The 15,207-nt window shown below is 40.4% G+C and overlaps 1 protein-coding gene and 1 long non-coding RNA gene across 2 annotated transcripts in view; both read left to right on the top strand.

Annotated features, from left to right (window-relative positions):
* The window catches only part of spred1 (sprouty related EVH1 domain containing 1), a 34,324-nt gene extending 24,729 nt beyond the window's left edge, over window positions 1–9,595 (top strand). The window contains exons 5-6 of the mRNA XM_023277348.3: window positions 3,944–4,099; window positions 4,249–9,595. Of these exons, the coding sequence (XP_023133116.1) occupies window positions 3,944–4,099; window positions 4,249–4,935 (843 nt within the window). The 3' untranslated portion in view covers window positions 4,936–9,595. The remainder of the gene's footprint in view (window positions 1–3,943; window positions 4,100–4,248) is intronic.
* Window positions 9,596–10,436: 841 nt separating this feature from the next.
* On the top strand, window positions 10,437–14,951 carry LOC129347702 (uncharacterized). Its single transcript, XR_008599929.1, has 3 exons — window positions 10,437–10,500; window positions 11,400–11,500; window positions 13,254–14,951. It is a non-coding gene; the product is annotated as an uncharacterized LOC129347702 (long non-coding RNA).
* The last annotated feature ends 256 nt before the right edge of the window (window positions 14,952–15,207 follow it).

A 15,207-nucleotide genomic window follows, 5' to 3' on the forward strand; every position in this document is an offset into this window, starting at 1 on the left:
ATCAAGCCTTGTTCAGGTCCTTGATTAGACTCAGACATCTCTAAAATCTTTTGGTATTAAAATGTACTGGAATTCCTGCTAGCTTTGCATTGTTGTGTGTGTGACGAGATTTGTTCATGCATGTGAGTGAGTGAGTGAGTGAGTGAGTGAGTGAGTGAGTGAGTGAGTGAGTGAGTGAGTGAGTGAGTGAGTGAGTGAGTGAGTGAGTGAGTGAGTGAGTGAGTGAGTGAGTGAGTGAGTGAGTGAGTGAGTGAGTGAGTGTGTGTGTGTGTGTGTGTGTGTGTGTGTGTGTGTGTGTGTGTGTGTGTGTGTGTGTGTGTGTGTGTGTGTGTGTGTGTGTGTGTGTGTGTGTGTCACTGTACATGCATTGCACTGAAGATGGTCTTCTCCACCCACATCCTGCCCACTGAGGCTGAGCACCCACATGTATGCCCTTCACAAGCTTACCACATTCTTCCTCACTCAAAAATACACTCACAACACAAACACACACGCATGCACGATATACACATGCAACATATTTTACCCATAAAGAAAAGTGGTTGCGCAACACCCTACTCAGCTGTGATGACCCACTGCCAGGAATTATGCTGTATGCCACAGTCCTTCCGCTAGTACAAAGTAAAGTGTGTGTGTGTGTGCGCGCGTGCGCATGTGTGTGTTTTCCGAATGCCACAGGAAAACATCCGCAACTAATTTAGCACTGGCAGGAAGTTTTCTCTTATCAGTTTTGTACACATTGGTTTTGTTGGCCAGTTGACTCTTGCAACCTCACTCACTCTCTGTGACTGGTTTGGTGTGGCTTGATGTTTCTCTATAAAGAATCTTGAAAACTAGGACGAAAGATGGCCATACATTTGGTATTTTGGCAAATGTGCTTATTGGCTTTCTTTGCTGAGAGGATTGATAACACTTTCATCACAACATCCAGCAGTTAGTTAGCTAAGCTAAACATAAAGCCAGCTAACCTGGCTCTGTCCAGATTTTAATAAGACTGAATTAGATTTTTAGATCATTTTTAAAATCTGTTGCTAAAATTAGCCTCAAGAGCTTTTTATTTTTATCGTTCCTTGGCAACAGTGTACACTGCTAGTGTGATAATCGTAACCAGCTTGATTTTTACTCCTGAACATCAAACGTGTTTGATATAATCAGGGGCATTCTGTGAACAGATCAGGAAGTTAAGACTTAATCTGTACACTTCTCTCATTAACAGATAATCTAAACATCAGCTCAGACCAGATTTCTCCTTCAGTTGTCAGGAGGATTGAAATAAATCAGCCTGAAACACTAGTAGTATGATTCTGGCCTATAGTGTTGGACAAGGGCAAGCTAGCTCTTTTCCTCTGTTGCCAGTAGTCATTATGTTAAAGAAAGCTCAAGGCCCAGGAGTTGTGGCTTAGTCTTTGGCATCCCAATATGAAAGTAGTATTAATCTTCTTCATCTCACTCTTGGGAAGAAAGCAAGTTATCTCATTTCCCTAAATGTCAAACTGTGCTTTTAAACGATGCATGACTTGGCTGTACTTCTTTTTTTTTTTTTAAGTTGGCAAGATCCAGAGATAAGCACTACTCATGATTTCTGGAGTATGAGGAACATTTATACAGATGCAGACCATTTTATGTTGGTATTCAAATGTCCAAATGTGCACATCATATTTAGTTCTCCAGTCTTTTCTTTAATGCAGAGCTGGTGTCTTGAGTAAGGTTTTTAGTATGTGGGCCAACCCCAGCCTTCCCTGTCCTGAACCCCTGTGCCTTTGAGGGCGGAAGTGCACGGATCCCTGATGTTGGTATGGAGCCAGGTTGCCCCTGGCTCCCACCACCTCCATTCCCCCTCTGTCCCTCCCCTCCTCCCCTCTCCCCTCCTCCCTCACCCCGCCACATCTCTAGGGTCAGATCAGCTCCAGATTGGCCCCCACGCATGCCTTTGAATGGTGGGGCTTAGGCAAGCGCTTTAAAAGGAAGCCCAAGTCTGTTTCCCATTTCGCCCCCCACCTCTCCACCCCTCGTCTCCTTTCTCTCTTTCTCTCACATACACACACAGCTGTCATCTGGCTTTTTAAGTTCTGTGCTGCATTTCTCCAGCTGGAGCTGGTTTATGACATTCCCTCGGCAGACTCTTTGGCCTCTCGCGCTCTCTCTGTTTCTCCCTTTCTCTCTCACACGCAGACGCACACATGAATACAACACAATCTCATTTTTTCCTGTTCTGTTCTTTCTCTTCCCTCTCCCTCCACTGTCTTCTATTCCTCATATTCCTCTGCAGACGCCATGGATGTGTGTTACACACTTGGTATGCTTGGAGGCAAAGAAGGAGCAAAGTCGCACACACACACACGCACCATGTGTTAGCAGTCTGGGGTGGGGGGGGTCAGAGGAAGCATCTCTTAGCAACCACAGGACAGTAATTACTGTAGCAGCAGCTGGGAGCAAACCAGATTTCCGCTGTGCGTTAAAGCACTGGCGTGGGCTACTTTACACACGGCACTGACTAACCAGAGCCAGCAGCCTCCTCCACACGCAGAGAAGAGAGAGGGTGGGAGAAGGAGAAGAGAGGAGGACTAACCCTGCCTTGATGAGGTCGGGATGTGTGTGGGAAAAGAGGGACAGCTAGCCAGTGTGTACAAGGCTGGAATATGGTTGGATCGAACTTGTGTGAAGATACCTCGGCATGTGCTCGTCCATGTTTGTGTGTTTTTGAGTGGGCCTTGAAGAGAGAAATAACCAGCTTATTTGGATCATTTTGAGACATCAATTTTTAGATTAATATTAAAAATGCTAATATTTAATTGTTTAAGAAGCATGTACAAAAAGACACATTTTTGAATTGGGGTTTCAGATGTGCTTAGTTATACTTTCAATTTAATCAACACCAATTCTCATTATTTCCATGTAATTTTCATGCTCAGCACACTAGCTTGAACTTGTGAAGATGGTTGCACTGAAAAAATACTGCACAAAATATCACAAGGCTCTTAATGTAATAAACGACTATCCTCCCCCTTCTCTCATCACCTCTGCATGCATGAATCATGAAATCGCCATTGCTTTCCATTTTGTTGCTGAGTGCTGAAGTATCAGGCCTTTTCTCTTGGATTTTCTGTTTCATTTCTGTAGATGTGTAGAAATATTTTCTCTTTATTTAATGCCATCTGTGGCATTCACAAGATGTTATTTATAGACATCTCATCCTGATTGATGTCAACAGTGAGCTCTCCTCTTGTAATTGAGATTATTTGGTGCGAGGTGGAAGGAATGTTTGCGTATATTCACTTTTCCTTGCATGGTCTCCAACACTTTTCTCGTTTTTTTTTCTTTTCCTTTTCAAGAGCCTTTTTTTAGGTCCATGTTTGTAGATTTTGCATCAGTTATAATGTTTGTGGGAACACATGCAAGGCTGATGGGAACTCAGAGTTCTTAACAGAAGGGCCTTGAGTCATCACCACACAGCACACTCATTTGGCCAAGCGTGGGTGCAGGATGCCCCCTGGTGGTTAAAGTGGAACACACACAGCCTACACACCCTGAGTCAAAGCTGTTGTGGTCATGAAAACTGAATTGATCGACCATTAGTGGTTTTGACATTGAAATAGTAATGCAGAATGTGAGAATGACAAGTATTGTGGGCTGGAACTCTGTGTATTTACGCTGTTTATCTGTTTTTGTATATAAATTCTTTGAAACATTTGATACCATCTCGAGACTAAACTGGCATCTTTAAATTTTTTCTAGATGATGTGACTGTTCAGCAAAAACCCTCAAAGTATTGTTGCATCTTCAGGGTTTAAATCTTTCATTTTTGTCAATTAAGTGATGAATTAATCAGCTGTTATGCCAAATAGGTGTTTTATGTTCTTTGGTGTGTCCAGAGCATTTCTTGATTTTTTTTTTTTTTTTTTATGTTTCTAAGTTTCATATTTACCTGATTCTGTATCTCCAGGTGTGTGATGAGCCTCCCTCCATCTGTACCCCAATGAAAGAGCCCTTCTCTCCGCTGAACAATGTTGTCTCCACCGAGCCATTCAGGGGCTGCTACGTACGTGCCCAGCCCTTCGACGAGTTCCCCTCCAGCAACCGCCGCTACCTGCCTCCACAGGTCTGTCTCTCCTTCACACAACATATATAGCTTGTGAGATACAGTTCCTGGAATAAAATAATTTTTTTGCATGTAGATACTACCACAAAGTATTGTTCTGTTGTTGAGCAATCCGGCTAATTCTTAATTTTTCTTCTTTCTCCTCTAAGTCGACTCGCCGTGTCAGTTTTCGTATGGACGAAGAGGAGATTGTTCGCATCAACCCACGCAAAGACGTGCTCATCCGTGGCTACGAGGACTACCGCCACCCTGTCATGTGGAAACAAGAGGCCGACCGTGAGGACCTGGACTTCCCCACCGCCTTTCACAAACTGGACAGTAAGAAGTGCGAGTACCTCTTCCCCGACGGCCCTGGTGGGGACTCCCACTCTGGCCCTGGTATGGGCATTGGAACAGGTATGGGGCTCGGTCTGGGCAAGGACACAGCCATCAAGACTCAGCCGTCGCCCCTGCTGAAATCCAAGAAGGGCCGTCGGCGACGAGAGGACGGCGAACGTTCGCGCTGCATCTACTGTCGGGAGATGTTCAACCACGAAGACAACTGGCGGGGGCAGTGCCAGGATGCCCCCGACCCCATTAAGCAGTGCATCTACAAAGTCAGCTGCATGCTGTGTGCCGAGAGCATGCTGTATCACTGCATGTCTGACTCGGAGGGTGACTTCTCAGACCCCTGCTCTTGTGACACATCTGACGAGCAGTTCTGTCTGCGCTGGCTGGCCCTGGTGGCGCTCTCCTTCATTGCGCCCTGCATGTGCTGCTACCTGCCTCTGCGCGCCTGCCATCACTGTGGCGAGGCCTGCCGCTGCTGTGGGGGCAAGCACAAGGCTGCGGGGTGACCCAACGCCGGACACTGGGACACCCTCAAAGCTAGCTAACAAAGGAAGTGAATAAAAGCGGAAAATTAAAAGCCGACATCCTTTTTTCATTCCCCTCTCAGACGGGGTGATATGTTGTTGATCCCCAGCTCTGAGGGCTTTTGGAGATTTCAGTTTGTGTTTGTCGCCGACAAGCAGCAGTGGAGGACAAACCATATGCTTTGTGGGGGCTCTGAGCATCTAGCTAAGTTCAGGAGCTTAATCTGAGGAGAAGAGAAGGAGGAGACGTCATGATTAATAGACTTGGAGATGTTACTACACACACCTGAACACGCACACACACACACACACACCTCTCTCACGTTCACACTCATGCATCGACAAAGCCAGGCCATAAATATCAGAACTCTAGTACAAGTAATGTGTAACTTTATGAAGGAAAATTGTCTTTTGTACAGAGAGTGACAGCTTAATGACAAAAAAGAAAACAAAACTATTCTGCGTTGAGAAAAAAGTTCTTGCTGTTTGAGTATGCTAAAAGGGATATGTTCTTGCTTTTTTTTGTGAATTTGCAGTTGGGTAACAGTGGCCTTTCCTTCATGGCTTAAGCATTTGCTGACAGTGTAATTACTAGACAGAGAAAAGTGCACTAGAAATGGTATTCACCCTGAGTAAAGGTAACCCTCTCAAATTCTTGTGGTAAATGTTTAGTGTAATCTTAACATTTGAGAGATGTTGCTGTGGAGGATGTAAGGCCAATTGATTTCCTTTCCATCAAATGTTTAAAACAAATTAAATAGTAACAGCTTGTTTTTAGAGGTACAGCTTGACATAGCTTTTAAATTTGATTTGAAAACGTGTTAAAAGTATTATCTTGCCTTCTTGAGGTGATTTTAGACCATTTGTTTGCATTCCAAAATAAAGGGATCGATTCCACGATTAGAAGGGAAAATGGTAATGGCTTTACCATGTTGAATTCCCCCAAAACAATTTTACCACCTCAAGAAAATAGCATTATTATAACCTCTTGAACCTTTTAAATTGAAACCAATACAGGACAATTTCATTTACTTCAGTGAATCTCAGTTTTAGTCCAGTTATTTACTGCTGTAGTGAAATTGATGTTTTTGTTTCTTCATTGTTATTTTTCCTGCTCATTTTTCTGATTAGTTTTGAATCAAAGGTTGAAATGTTGCTCAACCAGCAAGTTTTGCTTTGGTGAGGTAAGGGGGTTACAGTGCTCCTTGGTGAAATGATGAGGCACTTAAATTAGGCTATTATTTTAAATGAGAACCCCTCAGATTTTGGGATTTGTCTGTACATAAATTTAACTAATTTAACATCTAGTTTGGCATGGGGAAACCCCTCCTTAAAGCACTGCTCTCCAAGCTTTGGTTGCAGCACCCTCTCCAAATTTCTATGTTTGTCCCATGAACCTTTTTGTTTCTTTTTGTTTTCTTCACATTTCCTGCATATGCTGTGTAAATGTAGTTTTACATTGTTCCTCAGAAATTAGTCCACTCCTTCCATGTGTCTTCATTTAACAGGCCCTGAATGAATGAATGCATTGTTTTAGAAATGCTGAGTATCTTAGCTATAAAAAAAAAAAAAAAACATACAGATGTTATGTGTGGGTGAGTGGGTGTGTGTGTGTGTGCGTGTGCGTGTGTGCATAGGTCTTCATATGCACCAGTGGTTTCATGTCATGTAACGTCAGCACTGACTATGTAATTAAGGCTCTGACTCATAACAGTACTTCCAGTGTCTTGTTTCTCAAAGCATCTTGACTGTTGACTTCAAAGTGAATACAAACAAAATGCACTTGTTCGCTTTCTTGCAGGTAGATGGAGAAGATTGATTCCATTCTCAACGCCTGTATGCTAAATATTAAGACTGCTAGCTTGGCTCTGTCCAAACATAACCGGGTCCCACTGCCAGTACCTCTAAAGCTAATTATTTAACATGTTGTATCACCTTTGTTGAATTCATTAGGAGAGGGTGAAAAAAACCAACAGTTTGTGTAATTACAAGGAGTTATGTGTTGAGCGATTTCTTGGACACTTATTGTGAGTTCCTAGAGTCCCTTTGTCGCCATGAGATTGCCAGGCAATTGGAAGCGACTCCAGGAAGTCGTGGTGCCTGGCCAAAAAGTAGTCCCACACATCACCCCCTCTATAACTTGTCATTTTTACACTTTGTTAAACAGTCAAGCTATATGTGCTATAATGTGATAAATAAGCTCTAGAGATGCTGCCAGGTGGAATTTTTTTACAGAGCCAAGCTAGCTGTTTCTGTCTGTTTCCAGTCTTTATGCTAAGCTAAGCTAGCCAGCTTCTGTCTGCAGCTTCATATTTAGCAAACAGACATGAGAGTCTGACCAATTTGCTCATTTAGCTTCTGGTATGAACACAAATAAGGGCATTTCTCCAAATGTCAAACTACTCCATTAGCATCCTTTGGGAAACAGGGTCTAGGTAGACTGTTTTTTGAGTCTTACTGTGTTGGAACCACAATGCCCTCCCAGAAGAGCAGGAAATTCTCAAGTGAACCATTACTGACTCAAACTATTCTGAACAACACTTAATTAGAACAGAGTCCCGACAGTAATAACAGTTCAATTTGGACGTCTGGCTGCAATAACTGAAACGCTCCCTAACTACGGCATTGACTTGTTTCGAATTTGTGCTAACTGTAAAACACCTCAGTTTTCAATAGCAGATTTGGTACATTATCCAAATGCTGTCACTAAAAGATATGCAGCTTTTCTCACCTCCTGTCACTCCAAGTTAAAAAATATTGTAGTGGCACCTCAGTCTGAGTACAGGAGAAACATTCATTTTCCTAATTCCACCCTGACCAATGCTCCCTTTACTTTCTATGCAAACTTTGTAATGTGGGAAACACATTGACCTCTCTGCAGACTGAGTCAGTGACGGGACAGGACACTTTAACTTCTATATAGGTAGACGACCAAGCCCTGGTACCAAACTCCAAACACCTGTAAATACGTAACACTATATTTAAGTACTGATAATAATCCCAGCTTTTTTTTTCTTTTTTTTTTTTTTTGTCTTTGAAATTTTAAAGATAGAGCTGTATTTATCGTTGCTGTCAGCATATACTGTAGCTTCAAATGACAGCATTTTGTACATAGGTCACCTTTTAGTATTATTTCACATTGAAAAGTAGAGGGCGTTTGTGATGGAAATGACTATTGAGCTTCTAATAGAGTTTCTCTCTAGTTTTGTACGGTAGAAGGAAGGATAGCGCTAACACGGTACAGTAGTGGCAGTCCACTTGTTTCTAAAGTTTGATATATAAATATATATATATACGTACATACATATAAAGCTGCTAGATACAATCACTAATTTTATTGTGTTGACAGAGAAAATCAGCTATGAACGACTGTTAAATCCTAACTCTCCAACAGCATATAACAGCGACAGTCAGTTTTTAAACGTTTGATTGCTCTGCGTGATGAAGTGGACACTTGTGCATGTGTGTGGGTGCGCGAGTGTTTCTATATATGTGCGTTCTTGTGTGCCCACGAGTGTGTCAGCGTACTGTATGTATGTCGGTTTCCAGGTTAGCTGGCGGTGTGCGTGCGGGGGTGGTGTGTAACCAAAAGTTTGGTTGGTTGTCATATTCTCCCATTGTAATCGGATGGCCCTGCATTTATTGCAAGCTGAACCAAGGTTTGATGAACCTGATTAAAACTTGCTGGCTGAGAAGCAAAATGTAGGACGTGCATTTATACAAAGTGTAGAGAATGCTGAAATAACACTTCTCATTCTGCATTAACCAGCACAGTGCAACTTCCTGTCATGTACTGTATTATATATGCAACATGTGTCTGTCCGCTTTAATATATATATTTTTTTGACCTGCATTATATAAGACTTCAGTTTTAACCACTTTGCTGCTAGTCTTTTATCCTCTTTCAATCTTGGAAATTGTGCATATCTTTGGGAATGCATACAAGTGTACATTCTTGACATTGTGTAGATTAAAAAAAGAAAAAAGCTATATAAACCTGTTTCTCTTCAGTGTATTGTTTTAAAAAGGTTACTTTTCACAGCAGTTGAGTGGTTATGTTTCAATTCTCCAATGCTTTGGTGCACTGATACTATATGTAAGCTTTTTTTCATCTTTCAGCGCTTGATGTAACATTTATGTGATTAGTTCTAAATAGTGGAAGACATTTGTGTTTTGAAACTTGCAGTATAAATGGTACTACTCTTAACTATTCTGTAAACACTGCCTGTTTTTTTTCTTTCACTCTCTCTCTCTTTGTGCATATTTCTTTTCCTGTGCATCTTCCCCCCCCCCTTAAGTTTCTTAGTGCCATCGGCTTTCACATCCTGACAACCTCAAAAAAGTGCCTCACGTCCATCCTAGTTTCCATCTTACAATTTAACATCTCTCATTCTGGTTTTATTGGTTTCTACACGTCTAGGTATTTCTTCAAGAATACCAAGTATCTGATGTAAAATTTATAGTACCAATAACTCATGTCATAGTTGTATTTTCTTTATACAGATGTAGCTTGTTACTTTTCATAAATATGTAATGTAAATATGCATACATATGTTTGTAACTGTTTTTATGTTACATCATACACTTGTAATTTGACATATCAAATAACATTATCATAATAAAATGGTGAGTTTTAATCTTTTGTTGTGTAGACTCGATCGTGTTTCTTTTGGTAGATCGGCATCTGCAGGTAGCTCAAAGGTGTTCAGACCTACCCGAGTGCTGTGCAGTGAGGCTTAAAAAACAAGTGCATATGCTCAGATGTGCTGTAATTACGAAATTCCTCATTTGTAGACATGTTTAAAGTTTAAATAGAAAAGTTCCAATACCACAATGTAAAGTAACGTCAAACAGAAATTTCAATTAATTCTTATCCTGTTCAAAACGTTACTTAAAAGCACAGAAGATTTATTAGCAAAAACACTTTAAGTATCAAACATAAAAATAGTCATTATTATCCGGGAATACTTGACCCTTGTCTGCATCTTATTATATTTTATATAAGAGGATCATTATCACTGATGCATTAAAAGGTAGGCAGCATTTTTGTATTGCATAGCTTCAGGAATGTTCTTATTTTTTACCATGGGGGGGCGGTCCGTGTACGGATCTGGTAATTGGATTTTCCGTTCTGAAACGGGTATTGAAAAACAAAAAAAACGAGTGGTTATTTGATTTTTGTTTTAAAATACAAACATTCAAATTGAAATACAAGGTGTTTTTCCTTTTCATGATCAAAAAGGGATATACGATTTTTTTTTTTTAAATGCTTTGATTTTCGTTTTATATTTAGAATAACAAGAAAGTAAAATCAGTAAGAGACAGAAACGAAAAAGTTCCGTTTTTTCATTTTCTGAGACCGGAAGTGGTCATCAGCAAGTGTGGAGCCAAACAACAACAAGTTTCTCAGAGGGCGGAGCCAGAGAGCAGTGATTGGTCAGACCATAGAAGACAGCGAGCTAGCGTATCTAGTCTATTAATATCTATGGTCGGCACGTCTGGTAGCATCTCTGGCTGCTGTTGATCTTGTTTTTGGAGTAAAACACGGTAAGAAGATAAATACTTCTAACCTGTAGCGTTATTTTATTGTAGGTTAAGTCAGCGACTTTTGAAGAGTTGTGTTTTGTCGTGTTTGAGCAGTTGGTCCGGACGCGTTAGCTAGCTAAGCGGCTAAGTTAGCTAGCGGGCTAATTAACACAGGTGGCTAACTTACCCCTGAACACCTGTGTTAGTTGCTGCAGCAGCTGTCCGTCATTATTAGAATGACCTTCTCAACGTGTATTTCTCTGCTGTGTATTTTAGCTTTTTAAAAAGTTATTTTACTTTAAGGTTAACTGAAACCCGTTCACCTGCACTGAAGTTTAACATTCAGCTGGTTTGAATTAAACCGAGCTTAACTTAACATTGCGCAACATTACCTCTCTGAATCTCCATAATTTATTAAATTCCTTCTCTCTTCCACTACTCAGGTTCAATCCAGTATATAAAACGACATTAATAGTGAATAAACTAACAACTAGCCATTGTATTTATTTATTATTGCATGTATTTGTAGTAAAACATGAGTTGAAACATCCCACTTTTGGATCTAGAACTGCACAAGCCGTTCATTTTCAGTCACCTGATGAGTTAAACTCCCCTTTTTATGTGAGGTTGAAGCAGAAAGTCTGAGTTAAAGAAAGTTGTTTATAATTTGCAATACCTGTTATCTCTGACTGAGGCTTTAGTTTTTGTTGAGCCAATTTACACGTAGAAACTTTGTTCAGGAAGATTTCTCAGTAGCTCAGAGGACAGGCTGCTTTTTACACAACCTTGTAAGAGAATGTCTGTCAATGCTTTCAGCAGAATTTAGAAACACAACACTTCCTAAACAGATATTTTGAGGCTGTGAGGTTGAACGTTTGAGAGTATATCAGTGTGTTTGTTTGTGGTCTTTCTGTTTCTAGGTGGAAGCTGAATTAGTGAGGATGACTCCTGCTCCTGTCATCTCTAAGCTCCTCACACATCTTTACCTGCACATGAGGAAAATCACTCCTGTAGAATGCAGGTATGTTTGTCATTATTATAAAAAGATGTTGCCTGGTGACCTGTCAGAAACCCATTATACAGAGTCAGCCAAAATAATGTTTACACACATCAGGAAAAGAAAAACTTGCATAAATATTTCAATACCAAATTTATTCAGACATCATGAGATTAATAAAAGTTATCTTTGGCCTCTACAATTACAAGAGGTGCTCAAAGTGGTGGCCACTGGCTTCCAGACATTTCTGTTCTGTTGTAGACGTCACTTGTTGATGCTCCATTCATGAGGGTAGCGCCATCTGTTGGGAAAACATCGTACAACAGGACACAGAGTTATCGTGATTTGATCAAACTTAGAAAGAGGTATCTATATGCATAGAAGTACTTATACAAATGAAATATTGATAAAAGTTTTTCTTTTCCTGATGTGTGTACATTATTTTGGCTGACTCTGACTCTGAACTGAATGAGAACAAAACTGTTATTTAATTGTTGCTCTGAAGGCTTCTTTAGTGAAAACCGGCTGGTGTTCTGCTTTGAAACAAACTGCTGTTGAGGTCTGTGTTTTTAGGTTTAACCCCACAGTTTCTGAATGAACAGAGTTTTTTGGGGGGTTTTTTCCTCATCAATGTGGACGTTATAATTGATGGTAACATTTACTGATCATATAATCAGCATGACAATATAACAGTATAACATTCTGACCACCTGACTAATACTGTGTTGGTCCCTTTATGCTGCTAAAACTCCTCTGACCCAGTGGTTCATCAGAACCTCTGGGGATGTCCTGTGGATTCTGTGGGTCCTGTGGGTTGCAGGGTGGGTCCTACCTAGACCAGGCTGATCCTGGACCATCCCACAGATGCTCAATGAGATCTAGATGTGGGGAGTGTGGAACCCAGGTGAACAGCTTAGCTCTGTCGTGTTCCTCAGACCACTCCTGAGCAGTTTTAATTTGTCCTGCTGAGGGTGGCAGCTGGCATCAAGGACTGCTGTTGCCATGGAGACTAGGGGGTTGTTTGTCCTGCAGTGTTTAGATGGTGGTACATGTCAAACATCCACATGAACGTCAAGGTTTCCCAGCAGAACGTTACATTAGAACAAGATGATGGATGTTGTTCTCTTCAGCTGTCAGTGGTCAGAATGTTGTGGCTGATCAGTGGATCTGTCTGCCTTTACTCTGACATCCAGAGTTATACAAAAGTGTAGTATGTGTGCCGTGCAGAAGAGATTTACTTTATTGTATGCAGTTTTAGTGGTCCCATCAGAGAAAATCATATGCATATACAGATTTTTATTAATTCCAGGGCTGGTTCAGTAAAGATTATAATAATAAGTACATCAGATAATTCTTGGCCACAGTTGGAATTTTGCAGCCTGAGAGATGGTTGAGAAGGTTTGCAGTTCTTGTTTTAGCAAAATATGTTATAATAGAAGATCTTTATTGTCATTGTACATGAAATTATCTGCAAACCAGCAAAGTGTATCAGTCTGAGGTATCTAAAAATAATTAAGTAAAGAAAAAAGCCAATAATAAACAGAATATTTTGAGGCAATATTCTGAAAAGGAAAGAAAAGCTCCATTCTCACTCCTCTCAGGATAAACTCATTAAAATTGACTTTAAATTTAGCTTCAACATGAGATAAAAACATTTACTTTCATTACTGATGCCAAGTTTTAATAAAGTTGATGCTACTTTTATAAAATGATGAAAGTGAATAAATTGTATTTCTGTGATCTGTGTTTGATTTCTGTCTTTTCTCCTGTCATCCAGATGTTCAGAGGGAGATGATGCCACATCTGGTCCAGCTGATGGAAGGTCTTGAAGTTCTCTGACTGGCCTCGACTGAAGATGGTCGTCTCTCTGGATTTAAGGTTCAGATGCTCAGTAACAAACTCCACCAATGTGCCAACAGGGAAGCTTTAGGTTTATTAAATGTTGCTATGAAGGTATCACTGTTTTTCTTTGTGAATGCAATGTGCTCCAACTGAAACTTGAATTAGAACTTAGAAGTAAATCCTTCCATCTGAAAGGATTTAGTTGCATTAATAACCTCATAACATTCTAATTTTTATTCCAGTCTTGGTTGGAAATAGAATCTCTGTATTGATTCAGGTAAAAACTGAACTTCACAGCATGTTGGAGCAAAACAACCAGATGAAAACTGTGATGGTGTTGGATTGTCAGACTGTAATGTTGCAGCTCAAAGCAGCTTTTCTAGCTCAGTTCATTCTGACATTCAGCTATGAATCAACACAGCAGATGGTGATCCATGCTGTGGAAGTCTCACATCTCCTGATTTAATGGAGCTGCTTTGCACTTTTTACACTGTTTATTCACCAACACTTTAATAAAAGTCCCATCTAGTTTTTATGAGGAATGCGATGTTTTAATTTCTCTGTGAATAACTGCAGTCTAATGCAACAGCTGGAATTGTAACATCTGTCCTGATACTGATCATGAAGTATTGATCAGAATACTTATGGTCAGCAGTCATCCCTGAAGTTTTATATTAAAATCTTTACTTGTGTGTGAACTTTGGTAAGAAAACCTTACAGTATTGAGATTAAGAAATCAAATATTCTATAAAATGTAAATACACTGAACTCATTTGGATATATTTGAGACTCTACAATATTTGACACAAATCTATCTAAATCAAAATTTTAATAATTTTCACGCCAAACATTTACTGGACTGATTGAAATATTAAAATCACTCCTTTCTAATCTTCTGCTGTATGTTCAAACCTGAGGCCTTAAATAGAAACACACAAGTATCTGATTGAAGGAACTTCTGCAGAGTCCTGGTTCCAGAACATGATGATAGAATTATAGACAAACTTTAACAAAAGCTGCCTGAGAGTTTACAGGTTTTTATGTTAGATTTCTTCAGTAATTTAATGAGTTATCAGCAAAAATCAAGTGTTCATTTGATGAACTTCATTTCCTAAAACATCCAGAATTGGAGCTCATATCTTTGGCAGCTGTAAAGTTTCTGCTCCTTCAAAGTTCACAACACAATGAATGAATTCCTAAAACACTCTCAATGCTGGAGAGCGTTTGTGATGCTGAAGCAGTGATCAGTTTTTCTGTTTCTTCTCTGGAGATGCACAATGAGGGACGTCTGCAGCGACTGAGAAAGAGTCTCACCACATCCTGACATGAGGAAAAAGACTTTACTGAAAACTACAATGAGAAAAACTATCAGACAGCAGACGGCTGCATTCAAGGTGAGCTCTGAACATCTAATCTGGAACAGGAATTCAATAACGGCAGCATGAGCTTCATTTCAGTCTGTAGCTGCTGAATTCATGGATGAATCATCTGGCACTAGAGAAGAAGACCATCAAACATCCACGTCAGCTGATGGAGGTCCAAGAGTCTCACCAAACAAACAACCTACAGAGTGAAGACCTCAAATCTGATTGGACGGCCTCCTATTCAGCCACGTGTGAACAAATGCCTCTAAGTTGATTTGTCTTCTTCTAAAACTAAATCTAGTTTGAGTCCCTAATCTATGCCCTGAGTGTTTGCTTCTTTACACCGCTGTTAACAGTTTAGGCTGTTAGATTGTTCCAGATAAGACAAGTACAACGAATTCTTCAGAGCTGTTCTACCACGAGCCTGACAGGAAGAACTCCAACAGCTACTGAATTGTTCCTGTGGTCCCCTCAAGGCTACAGGAGGAGCCCTACGCAGGACGAGCCGGTCCACCTGATGGTGGC

The sequence above is a fragment of the Amphiprion ocellaris genome, chromosome 20 (assembly GCF_022539595.1).
Source record: "Amphiprion ocellaris isolate individual 3 ecotype Okinawa chromosome 20, ASM2253959v1, whole genome shotgun sequence".
NCBI classification, from domain to species: Eukaryota; Metazoa; Chordata; class Actinopteri; family Pomacentridae; genus Amphiprion; species Amphiprion ocellaris.